At 57.2% G+C, this 18,143-nt stretch overlaps 2 protein-coding genes across 10 annotated transcripts in view; both read left to right on the forward strand.

The window, feature by feature from the left end:
* The first annotated feature begins 257 nt into the window (after positions 1-257).
* Positions 258-9,571, forward strand: EIF3K (eukaryotic translation initiation factor 3 subunit K). The gene is made up of 8 exons (XM_084257159.1): positions 258-338; positions 1,055-1,153; positions 2,791-2,911; positions 4,148-4,222; positions 6,879-6,945; positions 7,048-7,125; positions 8,276-8,401; positions 9,499-9,571. The coding sequence occupies exons 1-8, from the start codon at positions 280-282 to the stop codon at positions 9,528-9,530; spliced, it is 657 nt and encodes a 218-aa protein (XP_084113285.1). The 5' UTR covers positions 258-279; the 3' UTR covers positions 9,531-9,571.
* A 5,095-nt stretch (positions 9,572-14,666) lies between these two features.
* The window catches only part of ACTN4 (actinin alpha 4), a gene marked incomplete at both ends in the record, with an annotated part of 65,611 nt that continues 62,134 nt past the window's right edge, over positions 14,667-18,143 (forward strand). For all 9 annotated transcript variants that reach the window (XM_084257362.1, XM_084257363.1, XM_084257367.1 and 6 more), the window contains one exon: positions 14,667-14,828. In XM_084257362.1, the coding sequence (XP_084113488.1) occupies positions 14,667-14,828 (162 nt within the window). The remainder of the gene's footprint in view (positions 14,829-18,143) is intronic.

The raw sequence follows: 18,143 nt of genomic DNA on the forward strand, positions 1-18,143 counted from the left end.
ACTGGCCTAAACTGAGCTTTTTCTCACGCCGTCGCTCCCGCTCGGGCGGAGCGTATGCGCACGCGCCAACTGCGCCGGCAGGGAAGAAGTCACGTGACGGCCGGAAAGCGCGGTGGCCGCCGTGACGACCTGCCTCCTGACCGCCCCGCCCATCCTCCGGCCTGGCGTTAAAACAACAACGTAGGTTCCGTTTCCGCCCTCACTTCCTCTTCCGGTCCTCGCGGGCTCCTCGCGCCCGGGTCCTCCGCTCCAGCCGGGGTTTAGGAAGCAGCGGCAGTCATGGCGATGTTCGAGCAGATGAGAGCCAACGTGGGCAAGTTGCTCAAGGGCATCGACAGGTCTGAACCCGGTCGGCAGGAGCCTAGCGGGGTGGGGGAGAGGATTTCCTGGGGAGACCGCAGGGGGTGATGAGGAGGCTGGGCTGGGGCTCGGCTGGGATTTCCTTGTCATGTTGGAGGAAGAGCTGTTAAAGGAAACACTGCAAAGGTCTGGAGCCTGGAGGACCTTCAGTCTCTGCTGTCGTCCTTCGGCCTGCCTCTCTGCGCTCAGCTTTCCCTTCCTCAGCCCCTCAGTTCCCTCCGTTTGGGATTGAAACTCCTCACTGCGTCTCTCGGTGCTTCTTAATCTGGCCTCCCCTCTCCCCATGTCATTCCCTCAACACGTGTTCACTGAACTTAATCTTTCATTGCTGGGCTCTGTTGGGATCCGAGGGCACCAAGAGAGCTGCAAGCCACGCTTTCCAGGAGTTGAGACAAACCCGACAGCAGACAGCGAGAGCTGCGAGTGGTCAGGGCTGCCTGGGGGAAACTAGGCAGGGCGGAGACCTGGGGAGGGGAGGAAGGGGTGAGTGGCAAAGAGGTCCAGGAGGCCAGGTATGCAGGCTTCAGTAACTGATTAGGAGGCTGGGGAGGCATCCTAGCAAAGCCCAAGAACTCCTGTGGGGTTTAGAGGAAGGGAGGGAGGTGTAGGTTATAGTGGCGTGCCCCCCCTCCCCGCAAATGACTGGTCTCAGTTCCTGTCTTTTCTCTGCTCACTCATCTTGATTCTCCGCTAGGTACAACCCCGAGAACCTGGCCACCCTGGAGCGCTATGTGGAGACACAGGCAAAGGAGAATGCCTATGATCTGGAAGCCAACTTGGCTGTCCTGAAGCTGTGAGTGTCTGCCTCCCTCCCCACCCCCATGCCAGCAGGGTACTTAATGCTCCCAGCACTGGGTGGGGAGAGTTGGGGACAGAATGTGGCTGGTTTTGAGAATGCAAGACTTGGAAGGCAAGGAGCCTGGGACAGGAGGAGGGGTGGTGTTTTAACAATTTTGTGATTTAAAAGTCACAAAATGCAGGTACAGTCTAGTATGAAAGCCAAATGCGTAGTTTAACAAGGCATTGTAGGGCCTCCCCTGGTGGCGCAGTGGTTGAGCGCTGGGCTGAGAAGCTTCCTGCAGGCTCTGCAGTGCGGGTTCGATCCCCGGCCACCAGTGAGGGTCTCACATGGCGTGCAGACCTCTCCTGCCGCCCGCTGCTCCCCTCAGCAGTGTACTTCATCATTCTGCCTGTTCTGCTCTCTCTGCTCTCATCCTCCTGCGCTTCTGACTGTACCCAGTGCTTGTATAAATAAATAAATCAACAAATCTTAAAAACAAAAAACAAAAAACAAGGCATTGTAAATAAGCACCCATGGGATCATCATCGTCCAAATCAAAAATCAACTGTTAGTGCTCTGGACCCTTTGCTTCTTATGCTTTATGCCCCCTGCCCCCACCCTGGTCACCGTGTCATACTCTCATGTCCCTACTCCTGCCTGCATCCTGCCTATCTTCTGCCAGGCTCGCCTGCTTTGCAGTCTCACAGATGTGATCACAGAGCACACACACTTGGGCATCTGGCATTTTTCACTCAGCCCTGGGTTTGTGACATCCTTTCCCTTTGTGTTTTTGTGTGGCTGCGACTCGCCTGTCCTCGCTGTGTCTTATCCCAGTGGGTGGCTGTGTTCTGGTTGTCTCCTCCTGTTGATGGACATTTGTTGGACCTTGGTGCTTTACTGACACTCTGCCAGCTGTGTGATTTTTGCTGTTGTCCTAATCTCTGTTTTGATGTCTGTACAACGAAGGAAAGAGCACTTGTGTTTTCTTCCCTGTGTCTTGAGATAACCATAGTTTACAACACAACATAGGTTCCAATACATTCTCTCACCTCAGTAACTGCATCTGTCTTACCATGCCCTCCACCAAATGCCCAGTCACCATGTACCACCAACCATTCAGACACCTCTGCATACCCCTCCCTCCCCTCTGGGAACCATTCTATTGTCTGTCTGAGGGTTTGTTTTTGTTTTGTTTGGTCATTTAACAGCACTTGTATTATTTTTAGGTTGTTTTGGGGTGACTGCCACTTAGTGAGGGAGCACTGGCTGTTTGCTTGCTGCTGTGCCATAGGCTTCGTGGGTATTAGCTCACACTGGGTTGCCCTTGTGAGGTGGCTAGAGATGTTATCCTCACCTTTTTCAAGGGAGGACACTGACACACAAGGTATTAAACTCAGGCAGTCACAAATCTCACAAGAGATTTGTGAATCTCTTGACAAAGTCTGCAAACTAAGTGGTCCCGGGGATTAATTGTCCAGGTGTACAGAGCAGGGAGTAGGTCTGGAGAGTCCACTGTGCTTGGGATCAGGACGAAGAGAGGTCCAACTCCCGAGCTCTGGGCCAAGGCAGTGGGCAGCTTGATTGGGACCTGGTGAGGCCCACAGAACTGGGGGTGCCACTGTTAACTCATCTCTCGTTCCCCTTGTCAGGTACCAGTTCAACCCAGCCTTCTTTCAGACCACGGTCACCGCCCAGATCCTGCTAAAGGCCCTCACCAACCTGCCCCACACCGACTTCACGCTGTGCAAGTGCATGATCGACCAGGCTCATGTATCCTTCTGAGCCCTCCTCCCTCCTTCCCCGCTGCCCGGATCTGGGGGCAGGGCTGGGGCAGGCCTGAGGCAGGGCTGCAGCATTCACTGGGGAGTGGTCTGCGAGCGCAGTCCCAAACACAGGCCCAGGTCTTCCCTCTCAGAGTTCATGCTCCATGGGGGAGACTGAGACCCCTGCCAGGACACCCTGGGGTGATCAGGGTGTGGAGGTAGATGGGACAGAAGAGACACCCGTCTCGAGGTCGGGAAATCTTCCTGGAGGAGGGCACATCTGAAAGGTGAGGGGTTAGTTGAAGTGGCAGGCTGGTGAGCCTGGTGGAGGGACAGTATGTCGGCAGCCTGGAGGACGGGGGCGGGGCTCGGTGCTCTCAGTGGGTAGCGCAAGTTGGGCGTAGTTGGGTCAGGCTGAGGACGGGCACCAGGGGCCGTGAGACTTTAAAGTTGCAGATTTCCGGGTCGATGTGTTTCAGAGAGATTCCACCGAGAGTTCCTGAGTGGTGACCATCGTGCGGGAGGCAGGAGTGGGTGCAGAGGGGGTGAGGTCGTAGTGCTGTGGGGCGGCTGGGCTTGGGAGTACCGCAGGCAGGAGCCAAAAAGCTAGAATGTCACCTAGACTTTCATTTTTCCTCCATGCCTGGCACATCTTGGCACAATGCTGACTTCCAGTGAAATCAGTAAACTGAGCTCCCCGCCCTTCCTCAGGGGTCTGTTCTGTTGCTTAAAGGAGAAAGGAATAGGGTGCCCAGTGAGTCGCCCAGAAAAGCAGGGTTCCCTCCCCACGGCCAGCTGCTTCTCTAGCAGGAGGCAGCAGTTGTCTGCAGCTGTGGGCGCCTTTCACCGTGTGTACGGCAGGAGGTGGGGGATTGTGGGGGGTGCTGGTCTGCACACCCCACTCCCCACCAGGATGTGAGTTGCTCCTCTTGCTGGGTTCGTGTGGCGGTGCTCCTCAGAGTGCTCCGCGTCAGCCCTGTGCGAAGTGACGCCGTCTCCACCGGCCACCGTTGGCGTCCCTCTGCCAGGTCCCCCCTCACTGGCGGGATCACCGGGTGGCTTGTCATCTAAGCTGCGTTGCAGGGAACACGCTCCTCCTGTGTCGGTGGCAGGAGAAGCCTGAAGGCCTCGTCTCCTGGGGCAGTGTCTGAGCCACAGCTTCGGGTAGAGGGGCTTTGGAAGGCGGAGGCAGGGAGGGTGATCCAGGACCCGGCTGTCTTCCCTTAACGCCTGCTCCTGCCAGCAAGAAGAGCGGCCCATCCGACAGATTTTGTACCTGGGGGACCTGCTGGAGACCTGCCACTTCCAGGCCTTCTGGGTAACTTCCTGGGGTGCAGGGGCCACGGGTGACTGGCTTAGGCGGAGCAGGCTGCTCCGAGGAGCCCGTGCTCACTGAGCAGACTGGCCGCCTGCCAGAGGGGCCGTGCTGCGTGCTTTGCTTGTGTGAGCCCAGACTCAGGCCACCTCCTGGACCCCCAAGGCTCAGCCCCTCCTCTGGCCCCCCTAGTCTTAAGCAGAAGTCCTCCGGCCCTTAGCCTTGCCCCCTGCCTTCTCAATGCCACTGCCAGGCCCTTCTCCAGAAGCCCCCGGGCCTGGAGCTCCCGAGGCAGCGCTGCTTGCTCCACGTTGTTGGTATCAGGACCAGCGCCAGGTGACGCCCCTCTTTCCCTGCAGAATTTCACCCCTGCTGGTGCCCCCCCGAAAGCCAGACACTCCCTGCACCCCGCCCACCTCTCCGCTCTTTTAGCTCTTGCTTTGGGGTGACTCCTTGGTTCCCTTCTGGATGGGTGCTCGCAGCACCCTGGACCCCCAACAAGTTTTAAAAAGAATGCTGAACTGGGGCCCTGCCCTCCCGGAGGCTGATCCGTCTGGTCTGGGTGACCCCAGGCGGTTCCGACAGCCTGGCCTAGCCCGGGCCGCCTTCTCCCCCAGGACTGCTCCCTCTGCTGCCCAAGAAGGTCAAACATTTCCACCCTCTGACCTCTTTCCCCGGCTTCCCTTCCTCCCGAGTAACTCTGGCACGCCTCCCCTCCCCACCTAGAGTGAGGCTGGGGGGCCGCGAAGCACACGAGGCCCTCCGTCCCTCTTAGCCCTGCTTCCCTCTGCCAGCTCCCTCCTTGGCCCCAGACAAGCTCTTCCCGCCTTCTCATCCTCTTCTCGCCTCCTCGCGTGATCCGAGCTGCTGCTTTGGTGGGAAAATAGAAGCAGCTGGAGCAGAACTTGTCCTGCCCTTGACCGTGTCCAGTGCACTAGCTGCTGGCGGCGCGCGTTTCTGTCCTGGGCCCGCTGGCCCTCCTCCCCGGCGGCCACCCCTCCGGTGCGGGGGTCCCTTCTCTCTCGCCTGCTTGTGCAGCGCCCCGGCGCGTCTCCCTTCCCGGCCGTTCTCTGCCTCCGTGGGACACGGCCGGCCTGCGGTTGGTTCTGGCCTAAAGCAGGAAACTCTTGGCCTCCACGCCCTCCTCCTCCCCCGTTCCCCGCCCCCCTTTCCAGCCATGCTCCTGGATAGGGAGGCTGGCAGGCCCAGTCGGCCTGGGTCTGGTCTGGAAACCCCAGGAAGCCCCTCTGCCTGGGTCTGGGTGGGCAGGGACCAGTGATCTCCCTGCCCTGGGGACAGGTTGCCTGTGCGCAGGCTCCCCTGCTTATGTGGACCCAGCGCAGCCCACTCTGCAGGCCCAGCACACGCGCACCTGTCACCGCTCTTGTCACGTCAGCAGTGATGTCCGTGTTGCTAGATCCAGTTCTAGCGGTTCTCAGGCCTGTGTCGCCCTCCCTGCCAGCCCCTCAGGTTCTGCCCGGGTCCCTCAAACCCTTCCATCACTTGACTTCCGGGACAGCTGCTGCCTGATCTGCCTCGCTGCTGCTCTCTGTAGTTGTCCCGCGGCTGCCTGTTCCCCCTCAGGGGTTGTGGGGGGCCTTGCTGAGAGGATGACATTTGAGTAGAACCTGACGGAAGTGGGGGAAGTGGCCAGGAGGGAGAGTTCTAGACCCGAGACTGGCCGGTGCAAAGGCCTGAGATGGGTGTGGCCAGGGAGCAGGGGAGGCCCCTGAGGCTGGCGCAGGGGTGAGTGGGAAGAGGCCCGTGCACAGGTGACAGGCACCGTGAGGGGACACTTGGCCTTTTTTTTTTTTCCCCCCCAAAGTTTCTTCTTGTTTTGCATAGAAAAACATTTCTATCCTCTGACTACACTGGGGTGCAGACAGTGGTGTGGGTGGTGAGAAGATTCACCAGAGACAAAGTGGGGAGCAGAACAGGCCGAATGACTGAAATACACTGCTGAGGGGAGCAGCAGGCGAGACAGGAGAGGTCTGCTGTGCCATGTGGGTAGCTCTCTGCCCGGGGATCCAAATCAGGCTGTAGCATTGATAGCGCTGAGACTTAACCCCTGGGCCACCAGGGAGGCCCCCAGACATTTGGCCTTTTCCGAGTGTGACAGGAGCAACGGGAGTGTGGTTGTTCTCTTACCTGGCCCCTCTCGGGAATGTGGGTTCCCCTGCCAGGTTGAAAATCCAGCTCTGTGATTCTGGGAATATCATTTAAATGCTGTGAACCTCATGTTCTCCATCTCTAAAATGGGCATAAAAATAGCCCGTTGTAAGGCCTCACTGGTGGCACGGGCGTTAAATCTCAGCACTATGAAGCTATCCACAGCCACTGCAGCATGAGTTTGATCCCTGGCCAGGGAGCTACCCACATGGCACAGCAGACCTCTCCTGTCTCGCCCGCTGCTCCCCTCAGCAGTGTATTTTAGTGGATCTGCCTGTTCTGTTCCCCGCTCTGTCTCTTGTGAATCCTCTAACACCCTGCACCTCTGGCCTGTACCCCTGTTCTTGTATGCATAAATAAATAAATCTTTAAAAAAAAAATAGTCCGTTATAAGGTTACACTCAGAAGGACGGCAGGCGTGTGGGCTGATGCTCGGTGTCAGCGTTTTGAGTGCTATGGTGACCTGCTTGTGTACGTTGTTCTTTCACAGCAAGCCCTGGATGAAAACATGGACCTCTTGGAAGGTATAGCTGGCTTTGAAGACTCAGTTCGAAAATGTAAGCTCCCCTCTGAGCCTTGACTCCTGGGGTGGGGTGGGGGGGTGGTGGCAGCAGGCGCCTGGGGATGGCCCTTCACCCTCTTTGTCCTGGCTTCTGCAGTTATCTGCCATGTCGTGGGCATCACTTACCAGCACATCGACCGCTGGCTGCTGGCGGAGATGCTCGGGGACCTGACGGGTAAGACCCTCTCTGGCTCCCTGGTGCCAGCCTAGGAGGTTGGGGGGTCAGAGGCAGGGGGTCTCAGCCAGCTTCTGAGACTGACCCATCTCTGCCTTGCCGGATGGTAGTTACTGAAGGCTCAGCCAAGGGAGGAAGTAAGGGATTGGTATAAAGCAGCTGTTCATTTTTCTGCACATATGAACTGAATGCCTGCACTGCTGTAGACCCCAGAGACAGAGCAGTGAACAAAACAGATTTCTTCCCTTTTTTTTTAAAGATCTATTTATTCATACAAGAGCTGGGGTACAGGCCAGAGGTGTGGGTGGCAAGATGACCCACCAGAGACAGAGTGGGGAGCAGAACAGGAGGATCTACTGAAATACACTGCTGGGGGAGCAGCGGGGAGACAGGAAAGGTCTGCTGTGCCACGTGGGTAGCTTCCTGACCAGGGAATTGAACTCGTGCTGCAGTGACTGTCGATAGCCTGATAGCGCTGTCTTTCACCCCTGCACCGCCAGGGAGGCCCCAAAACAGATTAATCCTTCCAAGGGCAGCAAGGCAGATGATAAGATGGGACATACATGTCCAGTGGCATTTCGTGCAGGACAGCTCAGAGGTGGGGGGTGGCAGGGTGCATGGAGGGGACAGGGTCACCTGAGTGGAGTGAGGGGGCAGCCTGCAGGCAGCGCAGGCCCGGGGCTCTGCCTGTCCCCAGGGCTTGGGTGGGTGGGGGGGGCGGGAGGCCCAGGCTGGGGGATGAGGGGAGCGACATCTTCAGATAACTGGGACCCGGAGGCCGTTGGTCCTTACCCGCAGTGAGATGGAGGGTTCTGAGCAGGGAGGGCAGGATCAGGTGTTGACCCTGTTTGTGTGGTTGTGGGAAAGCGGCGATGAGTGAATACACTACTCTTGCTCGGAATTGAGACTTTCACTGGGAGACAAGAGAGAAATAGATCATGAGAGGAGCGGAGACAAAGCCTCGTAACGGCAAGGAGCGGAGAGCTAAGGCGCCCTCTGCCACCACCTGGAGAAGGGGCCGATCGCCTGCCAGGCAGAAGGCACCCGTGGCTTCCGGAGCCGCCAGGCAATGCGGGTGCCAGCCCGTTGACTCCCAGGCCCCTTGATGCCGAGGGGTCGGGGTGACGCTCCGGCCGGCATGTCTCCGCAGACAACCAGCTGAAGGTGTGGATGAGCAAGTATGGCTGGAGCGCCGACGAATCGGGCCAGATCTTCATCTGCAGCCAGGAGGAGAGCATCAAGCCCAAGAACATCGTGGAGAAGATTGACTTTGACAGTGAGTGAAGGCCGCAGGCTGTTGGGGTCAGGAGGTGCCCTTCGACAGACCAGGTCTGGGGTCGCGAAGGACAGGGGCCAGACTCTACTGGCCTCTGTCCTGGGGCTCCCTCCCACGGAGGGTGCTGGGTGTTCTTCCCTGGACCTCAGGTGTCTCCATGCCTTCACTGGTCTCAGGGGCTCTCTCCTGTGGACCCTCCGTCGTCCTTGGGCCCGTGGCATCTGCTTGGAGGTAGCAGACTCTGGGGTCTGGGTTAGCTGGGTGTGGGGATCTTGGTTCTCTGCTGGGTAGCTGTGTGACTTTGGGCAAGTGATCTACCTCTCTGTGCCCCAGTTTTCTCATCTAGAAAGTAAGACAACAGCAGCAATAGTTGTGTGCACACTAGTTCTTTACGCTTACTCGGTCACGTCCTCACTTCAGCCCTAGAAGTAGCACTTAGCAGAGAGCCGGCCCACGGTCAGCACCTTCTGACACCTTTAACTGACACAGACCCGATGGCTCGGCTAAATCGAGCATGTGAAAGAGCCATTGGCTCCCTGGGGTGGGCCCAGCGGTGAATGATCACCAGGCACAGGGATGGAGCGTGACGCTGTTTCAGCGCCCCAAGTCAGCACAGTGTGGCTGCTCAGTGCAGGCCGGGGTTTGGTACCTAGTGGAGGAAGGAGATGGAGTGGGCAGTCACCCCCAATTGGGGGACTGCAGACCCTTACTCTGAATGGGGAGCACCTGTCGTGTCGGAGGTGCTGGAGCAGGTGCCAGCACAGGCTCGCCATCTCGCCTGGGGTGGAAGGCGAGTGTTACCTGCCAGGTCAGTTAATCTCATGGCCCTGTCGGTGGGGTCTCCATACAGATGGGGGCGTGATGTCATCGAACTTGCCCGGAGCCACACCGGGCACATGGCAGAGCCGGGATTTGAATCTCGGCCTCTACTCCAGAGTCAGGCTTCTGGGTTTTAGCTACTGCCCTTGGCAATGGTGACGGGCCCAAAGGGGTTTGCGGTCAGCCACCCTAAAGAATTGTGGGTGCCGTGGTTGGTGGCCAGAGATTGGTCTCCCATCCTCCCCACATTGGCCCTGATTCCCCCTTCTCCTCAACAGGTGTGTCCAGCATCATGGCCTCCTCCCAGTGACTTTGTAGGCGTTTAATAAAGCTTTGTGGACTCAGCCCTGCTGTCTGTGCCCGCCCTGCTTCCTCCACCAGAGGGCGCGCAGGAGCAGGCCGGCCCGCCCTGTGCTGGCGCCTCCCTCCTGGCCAGGGCTCCCAGTAGTGGGCTTCTGCCTCCTTTCTGCCCCCCTTGACTTCCTTCCCTGCCCTGCCCCAGCAGCGCTCTTCCACCCCCAGCTCCACCTCTTGACATGTCGGGTCACAAGTGGGCGCGGGGGCAGTGAGTCAGCGGGAGGGTGTGAATGCAATGGAGCCGCCCAGCCCTGCAGCTGGTCTCTTCCCTCTGAATACCTGGGTGAAGGGGGGAGGAGGGGGCACCAGGGTTCCCGTCCAGGGAGAGGCCAACCTTTGCCCCTGGGCCTCGCAGGTGCTGGTACTGATGGCTCCCCGGGAGGTGGCTCCGCTCACCTGTTGCGTGCCCCCGGCCTGGTGACTGCCTTTCTGTTCCTCAGTTCCCGCGGCCGTGGAAGGGGGCAGCGCTTCGTGATTCAGAGTCTGACTGGCCTGGCCTGTTCTTGGAGTCTGTTAATTTCAGGCTCAGAAGTACATCCCCAAGATTGTAAACTAGTCCCCAGTTCTTCTGTTTGGAGAGACTTTACAAGAAAACTGGAATTTTCAGTCAGGCGCTTTCCCACGCCCCAAGTCCCAGCCTGCTCCCTCCTCTGTGGTGGTGGCCAGGAGGCCCAGCTCATTCACTCAGCCTGGCTGGGCTCCTTGTTACTCCATTTTGCATAGGAGGTAGTCCAGGCTGCTGGCCGAGTAACCTTGGGTAAGAGTCTAACCCCACAAGCTGCTTGTTAGTAGAAAGAGGGTAGCAGTGCCCCACTGGCCACCTTCCCTACCCCCTCCTGCCCTCACCCCCTTCCTGTGCAGTCATTCCTCTGAGGGCATTGACTTGGGGAGCTGGGGCAAGGTGGGTGTCCTTTGCCCTAGGGTCCAGACGTGGGCAGGAACTAGGGTGTGTTCAAACCCTAGGGACAGGAGTGTTTTTCTAGGACTTGGGAGACAGCTCTAGCGATGGGGAGGGACAGAAGACTGGGCGGCTGCTCCCCACCCATTTGATTGTGTGGATTATCAAAGGACACCCCACCCCCAGATGAGTAAGACCCCACCGCCTTGCACAGTACAAACTGCATCGCCCGTGGCAGCTCAGGACATAACCTTTAGCTGGACGCCGCACCTCAGCCTCTTCCTGCAGGCCGCCAGCCTTGAGCAGCAGAGACCTGGTCGGAGAATGCCTGAGTCCAAACCCCAGCCTGGGCCTGGTCGCTTCAGGTGTGTTAAGGAACTTGCCCCACCTCAGCTTTCCGGCTGGGGAAAGCAATAACTGTTCCCTCCTGGGCAGCTGCTGTGAGTGGAATCCACGCAGGGTTTAGAACAGCTTAGCACGTAGAAATCACCAGCGTGTCTTGTCACATTCGCTGGGGCCTAGGGCTGCTGTTCGCTGTGTTCAGGTCCCACCCCGGGAGGACACAGCCCCACCTCTCCTTTGTTTCACTCAAGTGGCTCGAACAATGGGATACAGCGTTTAGTAAGTCCTGACCAGTCTGGGGGTTCCGAGAAGGGGTGCAGACATGGATCTAAAAATGTCACTCAGGCCCCTTGCTCATGCCCTTTGCTCAGCCTCTTCCCGTCCCTGTCCCATCTGGCCCTTGTCCTGCTGCTCTCAGGACTTCCAGGCGGTGGCTGCTATTACTGCACTGGCTGTGGGTGATTGCTGGGAAGTGGCCTGAAAACTGGCAATTAAGGGAGCCTTTCATTTCAAGCCCATTGTGAGGGGCCAGGCCCTGTCTCAGCCCTTGGTATCAGAGGTTTCTCTGTGCACCGGGAGCAGACAGGGAGGGACGGGAGGCCCATCGCCCAAGTGGCCTTTCCCTGCCGGCCAGACCCAGCATGAAAGTGTGGGCTGGTTCTCCAAGTCGGGCAAGAAGAGGCTGCCTTGCCCCAGCCCAGCCCAGCTCTGGAAACTGCTGACACTCTTGGGTCTCTGGCCTCCCTGGACCGGTGGGCTGCTGCCCAAGCCTCATTCCCTCCTGTGCTCCCCCTTAGGTTCCTTCAGGTACCCTGGGGTGACATGGGAAAAGAGCCTTGCAAGCCCCATAGCTGGGAGAGCCAATGTCATCCGACCCTTGTCCCCAGGAAGAACTGGGACACATCTTATGTTCCCTGACAACCACTCCACTCAAGTCCTTCCCTGAATTCAGTGAAGTTCGAGGACATTGCTGTTGCTCAATCCAAAGCCTAAAAACACTCTTGAGCCTTTGTTCTTTCTCAACTTACCCCCACCCCTTTGCAATTCACGACTTTCCCAGATCCTTCCACTGCCCCCTCCTCCGGGGGCTGGGTCATGACTACCCTCTCTGGCCAGCTGTCATGGCCAAGACATTGTCGTGACAGTCTCCTCGCTGGTTGAGGGACCCTGTGAATCCCCTAGTCAATGTTTAATATCTCCCTTCATTCCCTGTTGCATTTAGAGTAAAATTCAAACCCCTCACCATGGTGTGAAGTCCATTCATTCAGCTAGGCTGTATTTTTTTAAGGGCTTATTTATTTGTGCATATAAGAACTGGGGTGCAGGCCAGAAGTGTGGGGGGTGAGATGATTTCACCAGAGACAGTGGGGAGCAGAACAGGCAGATTGACTGAAATACACTGCTGAGGGGAGCAGCGGGTGAGACAGGAGAGGTTTGCTGTGCCATGTGGGTAGCTCCCTGGCCGGGGATCGAACTCATGCTGCAGTGGCTGCAGAAAGCTTCACAGTGCTGCGTCTTAACCCCTTGTGCCACCAGGGAGGCCCTAGTTAGGCTGTATTAAGCTGCTATGTTGTGCAGGACACTGCCTCAGTGAATAGACAGTAGTGGCCACAGCCAATACCCCACCCTCGTGGGCTGACATTCTTGGGGAGGACCAGATAAACATAATCATTCCTGTAGTATGTTAAGTAGTGATAAGACCTGTGGGAAAGGAGAAAGCTGGGGAGGTGAGGGGTGCTCTTTTAGCTAGGTGGTCAGGGAAGGTAAGATGTCCTTGGAGACCTGCAGGAGAGGAAGTGGTGAGCCCTGGGGATCCAGTATGGGGAGTGTCCCAGGCAGTGGTGGTGACAAGGTATCACCAAGTCCTTGAGGCTGGAGCTGGCCTAGTGTGTTCCAGGAATAGCAAGGTCAGCAGCAGGGCAGGTGCTCAGAGAAGGGAGAGGGGGAGCTGACAGGAAAGACTCCTGCAGTCTTTTCTCCTCCCCAGGACTGTGAGTTGCACTGTGTGAACTGATTGTCCAGAACAGAGAAGGGAGGGGCTTGATCTGACTCACAACCAGGGTGGGGGGCACAGGGTGAAATCTATATATTCTGAAAATGGAAGTGATAGAATTTCCTGAAGAACTGGGAGTGGTGTGTGAAGACAAAGAGGAGTCATGGATGACTGCAAGGTTTATTGCCCGCAAAGCTGGAAGGATGGAGGGGCCGTGGACTCAAATAGGGATGATTATGGTGTGACTGGATCTGGGAGGAGCTCAACTTTCAGTATTAAAATTCACATGCCTATTAATATGACAATGTTATTTATCTATTTACTTGCTTATTTATGGCTGTCCCTGCCCTCCTGAGTCACTTGAGAACTAGTCATGCATACCATTTTTTTAAATTTTTAAATTTTTTTTTAAAGATTTATTTATTTATGCATACAAGAGCTAGGATACAGGCCAGAGGTGCGGGGTGGGGGTGTGTGTGTGTGAGAGAGGATTCATCAGAGACAGAGTGGGGAACAGAACAGGCAGATTGACTGAAATATACTGCTGAGTATTTCAGCAGCGCCCTGTGGGTCACCTCCCTGGCCGGGGATCTAACTTGTGCTGCAGTGGCTGCGGACAGCTTCATAGGTTGCGTCTTAACCCCTTGCGCCACCAAGGAGGCCCCTAGTCATATGTATCATGATCAGCACTTTATTGCCAGTGCCCAAGGACAGTGCCTAGGGCAGTCCCGATATTGAACGGGTTCCTGGCTGTGGGTCCTCACCCACGTGCTTAAAAGGGACTTATTAATACTCCACTACAGGCACATACAAAAGGTTTATTTACAAGGGAAAAGAAATAAGGAAATGTACAACTCAGGGAGAAAATAGGGAAATAAAGTCTTTAATGCGTCCTACCCGATCCGCTGACCTGGAAACCCAAAGGCACTCAGAGCTGGCAGGATGCTGTGAGCTGGTGGGGAGCCAAAATGGGGGATCCCCTCCAAAGCCCACGTGTCTGGCTTTATACCAACCTGGCTGCTGAACCCCACCCTCAGGTCCCAGCCACCTTCCCTTGGGTGGTGATGGGATTTGGAGTTCCCAGTGTCTTTGGCTTTGGCCTGGGGTGGGGGTGGGGTCCACAAAGCCTGTATGGAATTAGCTTTAGGACATCCTGTTCCCCCTAACATTACCATCCTGGTCAGCCAATATCTACTCCAATCTGCCCACGGCCATTTCATGAATTCCTCTTCAGCTCTTTGTTTAAATGTCCTCCTCCTCCGCGAAGCCTTCCCTGACTATTCTATTACATCTCAACTCCTGCTTGATTTTTCTCTATAGCACCACCTTGGACGCGACAGATCTTAAAAATGAGATTTTTCCCTCACTGAAGTGGAGGTGGGGGAACTAGAGGACAGGGACTTTTGTCCATCTTGTTTAGTGCCTATACGTACGGCCCGGCCTGGCACACTAGGCGTTTAATAAATATTTGCTGAATCTGTGTGCCTGAAACGGGGCACAAACCACGTCTGAGCAGGTTAAGGCCTGATGGCGAGACCCGCCTTATGAATCATTCAGAACCTGGCCCCGCCCACGCGTCGACGCGCGCGTTCACGAGTCAACGGGTGGGCGGGGGGAGACAGCGCGCGCACGCGGGGGCGCCGCGCAGGCGCAAGAGCTCCCCAAAGACGCCCGCCTCGCATCTGGGCGGGCGCGGAGGGCGGCGGCGCAGGGTTAGTGCGCAGGCGCAGCGTGCAGTGCGCAGGCGCGGGGCGAGAGCGGGCTGCAGCCCTCGGAGCGGCCGCGGCACAGGCTCGGGCAGAGGGGCGGGAGCTGAGGCGGCAGCGGACGCGCTGGTGGGCGAGCGAAGCGGCGGAATGGTGGACTACCACGCGGCGAACCAGTCGTACCAGTACGGCCCGAGCAGCGGGGGCAATGGCGCCGGCGGCGGGGGTAGCATGGGCGATTACATGGCCCAGGAGGACGACTGGGATCGGGACCTGCTCCTGGACCCGGCCTGGGAGAAGCAGCAGCGCAAGGTGAGCGGCCGGGCGGGCCGGGCGGGCCGGGCGGGCCGGGCCGGGCGGGGGCTGCCCGGGGCCGGGGTCCTGGGAGGCGCTGGCGGGTCTGCGGCGGGAATGGGAGGTCCTGAGCCGAGTCGGCGGACCTGGGAAGGGGCTCGGAGTTCTGGAAAGGAACGGGAGCGAACTTGAGCGAGGAGCCGGGGTCTGAAACACCATTGGCGGCCGAGCGGGGAATCTGGAAGTCCGGAGAATGGACCCGGGGAGCCCGATGAAGGAATTAGGGTCCGGGCAGAGAATTGGGGGACCCCGAGGAGGTGATGATGGGAAAATCTAAAATGGTATTGGGGGCTGAGGCGGGATTGAAACATCGGGGGGTGGGTTGGGTGCTGAGAGAGAAACGGGGGCGTCTCGGATTTGTGGGGTAGGGCAGAATTAGGGGTTTGGAAGCCCTGGAGAGGAGCTGAAGAATGGAGGGCTTTTTTTGGAGTTCGGAAAGGTGGGCAGAGGAGAGGATTGCAGTTGTGGGAGCCTCGGGTTTGGGGGAGTTCCAAAAGGGGTGAAGATTCTGGAAAGCTGGAGATGGAGTAGGAGGTATGAAGAAGGGACTGTGGAGACTGAAGAGTAGTGGGTAGAAGAGGAAGATGAAAGGAGAAAGGGGCCAGGAAAGACGTAGGTGTGAAAAGACGTGGGACTTGGGGTGTAAGGACAGGTAGGGGTGCCAGGGAGGTTTGCCTAGATTGGGGTCTGAAGGGAGAAGTTAAGGACCTGTGAAAAAGTTTTTCAGGGTGTGAGATTTATTTGGGGTGCCCTGTCCTGAAAGGAAGAGGAGAAGATGGTTGGAGCAATACGAGGCATTGATCAGGAATGGAGAAGCTGAAGGGGGCTAGGATATTTGGAGTGTTTTGAGGAGAGCTTTTGGGAAGACTTGATGGAAGTTGGAAAAGCTCTGCCAAGTCTCAGAGGCCTGCCAGGAGAAGGTGGGCATGGTGGAAGCGCCGAGTCGGAATGGCGGATATTGGGAGGGAGGTTAGTTTTGGAAAATGAAAGTCTCATTAGAAAGGGAACGTGTGATGGGGAGACTGGAAAAGGAATTTGTGGGGGGGGGGGAGCTTCTGGAGATACAGCCTCGGACTGGATAATGTCTATGTATGAGGGAAGAATAAGAAGTTTTGGGGGAAAAGAGGTGAGTTTGCAAGAATCGCAGCCCTTTGTGAGGGGCTGGTGGAGGGCCTGAGCCTGAGTCTGTTTTCTGGTGGCTCTTCAGGAAGGGGGAGAGACTTCGGGGGACGCAGAGTAGTGACAGGGACTTGAGAAAGAATGGGCGTCCCGGGGAAGGGGCTGTGTGTGCTGGGGGAGAAGGGGATGTAATCCAGGGGGTTGAGAGCATGGAGCTCCAAGCTGTGCCCGAGAGCGCTTTGAGGGTCCGCTGGGAGGAGCGTGCTGAGCGGCTGGGCGCGAGTGTGTGCGGAGGGGGTTGCCTAGAAGTGCGTGGAGAGGCTGCGAGGTGGTTGAAGTTAGAGGCAGGTCCAGTGTTCCAAAGACCTGAACTCCTTCCCCAGATTTGTTTCTGACCAGCTCTGTGCCCTGGGGCAAGATCCTTGGGCTCCCTGCGCAGTTCTGTCATTTGTAAAATAAGGAGGGTCTCAGGGTCCCCGTCCACAAAGATGGCGGTGGATGGGTGGTATCGGCACTTGGAGAGCGGGTTTGATGGCGCTTCCCCCCCCCCAACATGAGGTGTGAACTGAGGGAAGAGAGTGAAGCGTGTGACTGGAAGCCTCTTGAGGGTGTGAGTTGGGCATGGGGCTGGGCACGGCAGCCTGCGGTCTGGAGGGGAAATGGTGAGCCAGCAGCTATGCCAGGGCAGCGGGGGGCGGGGCCTGGTATAACCTTGGGTAAGTTACCAACCTCTGCTAGAATTTCCTCATCCGTAGTGGGGGTTGGGGATGGCGGGTGGTGTCCTTATCTACTGCCCCACCTACCTCAGGGTGCGCAGGTTGAGATATCTGACAGGAAAAATGCCTTTTGAGGGGGCAAAGGGGATCTGGTCTGCCTCTCAACAATAATTTACTGCCCTGAGGCAGGGCTGGCTTGGAAAAGGTTAAGAGTTGCCAAGAGACTTGGAGAATTGGGAACAGGGGGCCACTGGGTTGCTTTTGAGATTGTCTGAACTCTCTCTTCCCCAGCTCCAGGTGCTGGGGAGAGACAGCCCCCATTTTTCATTCCTAAGGTGGTGGGGGTGCTTCCTTTCCCTCCTTGTCTGCTACTCCCCAAGTGACTCCTTTTGCTAGCTTCGTTCCACGCCCTGTGGGAGTGACGGAGTTATGGTCTCCCTGGCACACAGGGTGAGGCTTGCCACCACCCAGGCCCTGGCAGGACTCGAGACTCACCAGAACCCCAAGCCCTTGCTCCTGTGTGTCATTCTCCCTCCTCCCTCCAAGGACCAGGCAGGGTTGAGGGAGTGGTGTCCTCTAACGCCGGCTCCGCAGCTTCTCAGTGAGGGCCAGATTCTCATTTGTCCTGCTTCATACCCGCCGCAGCAAATATTTGCTCATAGCTGTTCTTTGCGGGAAATATTGCTTCACTCCTGTGCCCTTTCCTTACTGTGGGGCAGGGGTTCGCCCATTTCTGAAATGGGCGAAGGAGTGCAGACATAGATGCGTGAGCGGCATGTCTGCTGTTCTGCCCTTCTGAGAGGCACACATCTCCGCCCCCCACGGCCCCCCACCCTGGCTGCCTGGGTTTCTTCTTCTTTGTGGTGTCATTCAGTGCATAACGGTTTGCCCTTCTTGCCTCTCTGAGGCTGAGCCACTGGGCACAGAGTGGCAGTCCTCTGGGTGTGCTCTGTGTACTCACAGAGCCTAAAAATTTGTGTCCAAAGCAGCTGTAGGACCTTCAAGCACGTGGAATTAAAATCTAGGAGTTGAGCGAAAGTTGGCCCAAGCTAGAAGGTGTGTGGCTCCTGGTGGTTCTCACTACTACCTAGATGCCTTTGTGCTGACTTCTAGGGTCCCCTGTCACCAGGGCATTACCTGGCAAGTAGGTTACGCAACAGTTCTGACATGCGAAGGCCCCAAGTGTTCTCCTGGGAGAAGGGGGAACAACTGGTCTGGTCTTTGAGTAAATTCTTGAGCAATTACAGTTCTAGGCCATAGTTCCCTGAAAGGGGCCTAGGTAGGCCTGCTACCTGCTGCTCTCCGGGACAGCTGAGGTCACCTGACAGCTGCTGCAGAACTTCTCCTCACAGCAAGAGCAGGTGCCTCCTTGGCCAAACTTGCTAGTTCATTGAAACATCTCTCCCGGCAGGGCCCTAGTGTTCCTGCCTCGACCTTT

The sequence above is a fragment of the Talpa europaea genome (assembly GCF_964194135.1).
Source record: "Talpa europaea genome assembly, chromosome: 16".
Classification (NCBI taxonomy): Eukaryota; Metazoa; Chordata; class Mammalia; order Eulipotyphla; family Talpidae; genus Talpa; species Talpa europaea.

Excerpts from the sequence above, each read along its gene's own strand:
- EIF3K (XM_084257159.1), top strand. The coding sequence starts at position 280 with ATGGCGATGTTCGAGCAGATGAGAGCCAACGTGGGCAAGTTGCTCAAG. Across the intron at positions 6,946-7,047 it reads TGAAGACTCAGTTCGAAAAT|TTATCTGCCATGTCGTGGGC; the intron begins GTAAGCTCCCCT and ends TGGCTTCTGCAG. Across the intron at positions 8,402-9,498 it reads GGAGAAGATTGACTTTGACA|GTGTGTCCAGCATCATGGCC; the intron begins GTGAGTGAAGGC and ends TCTCCTCAACAG.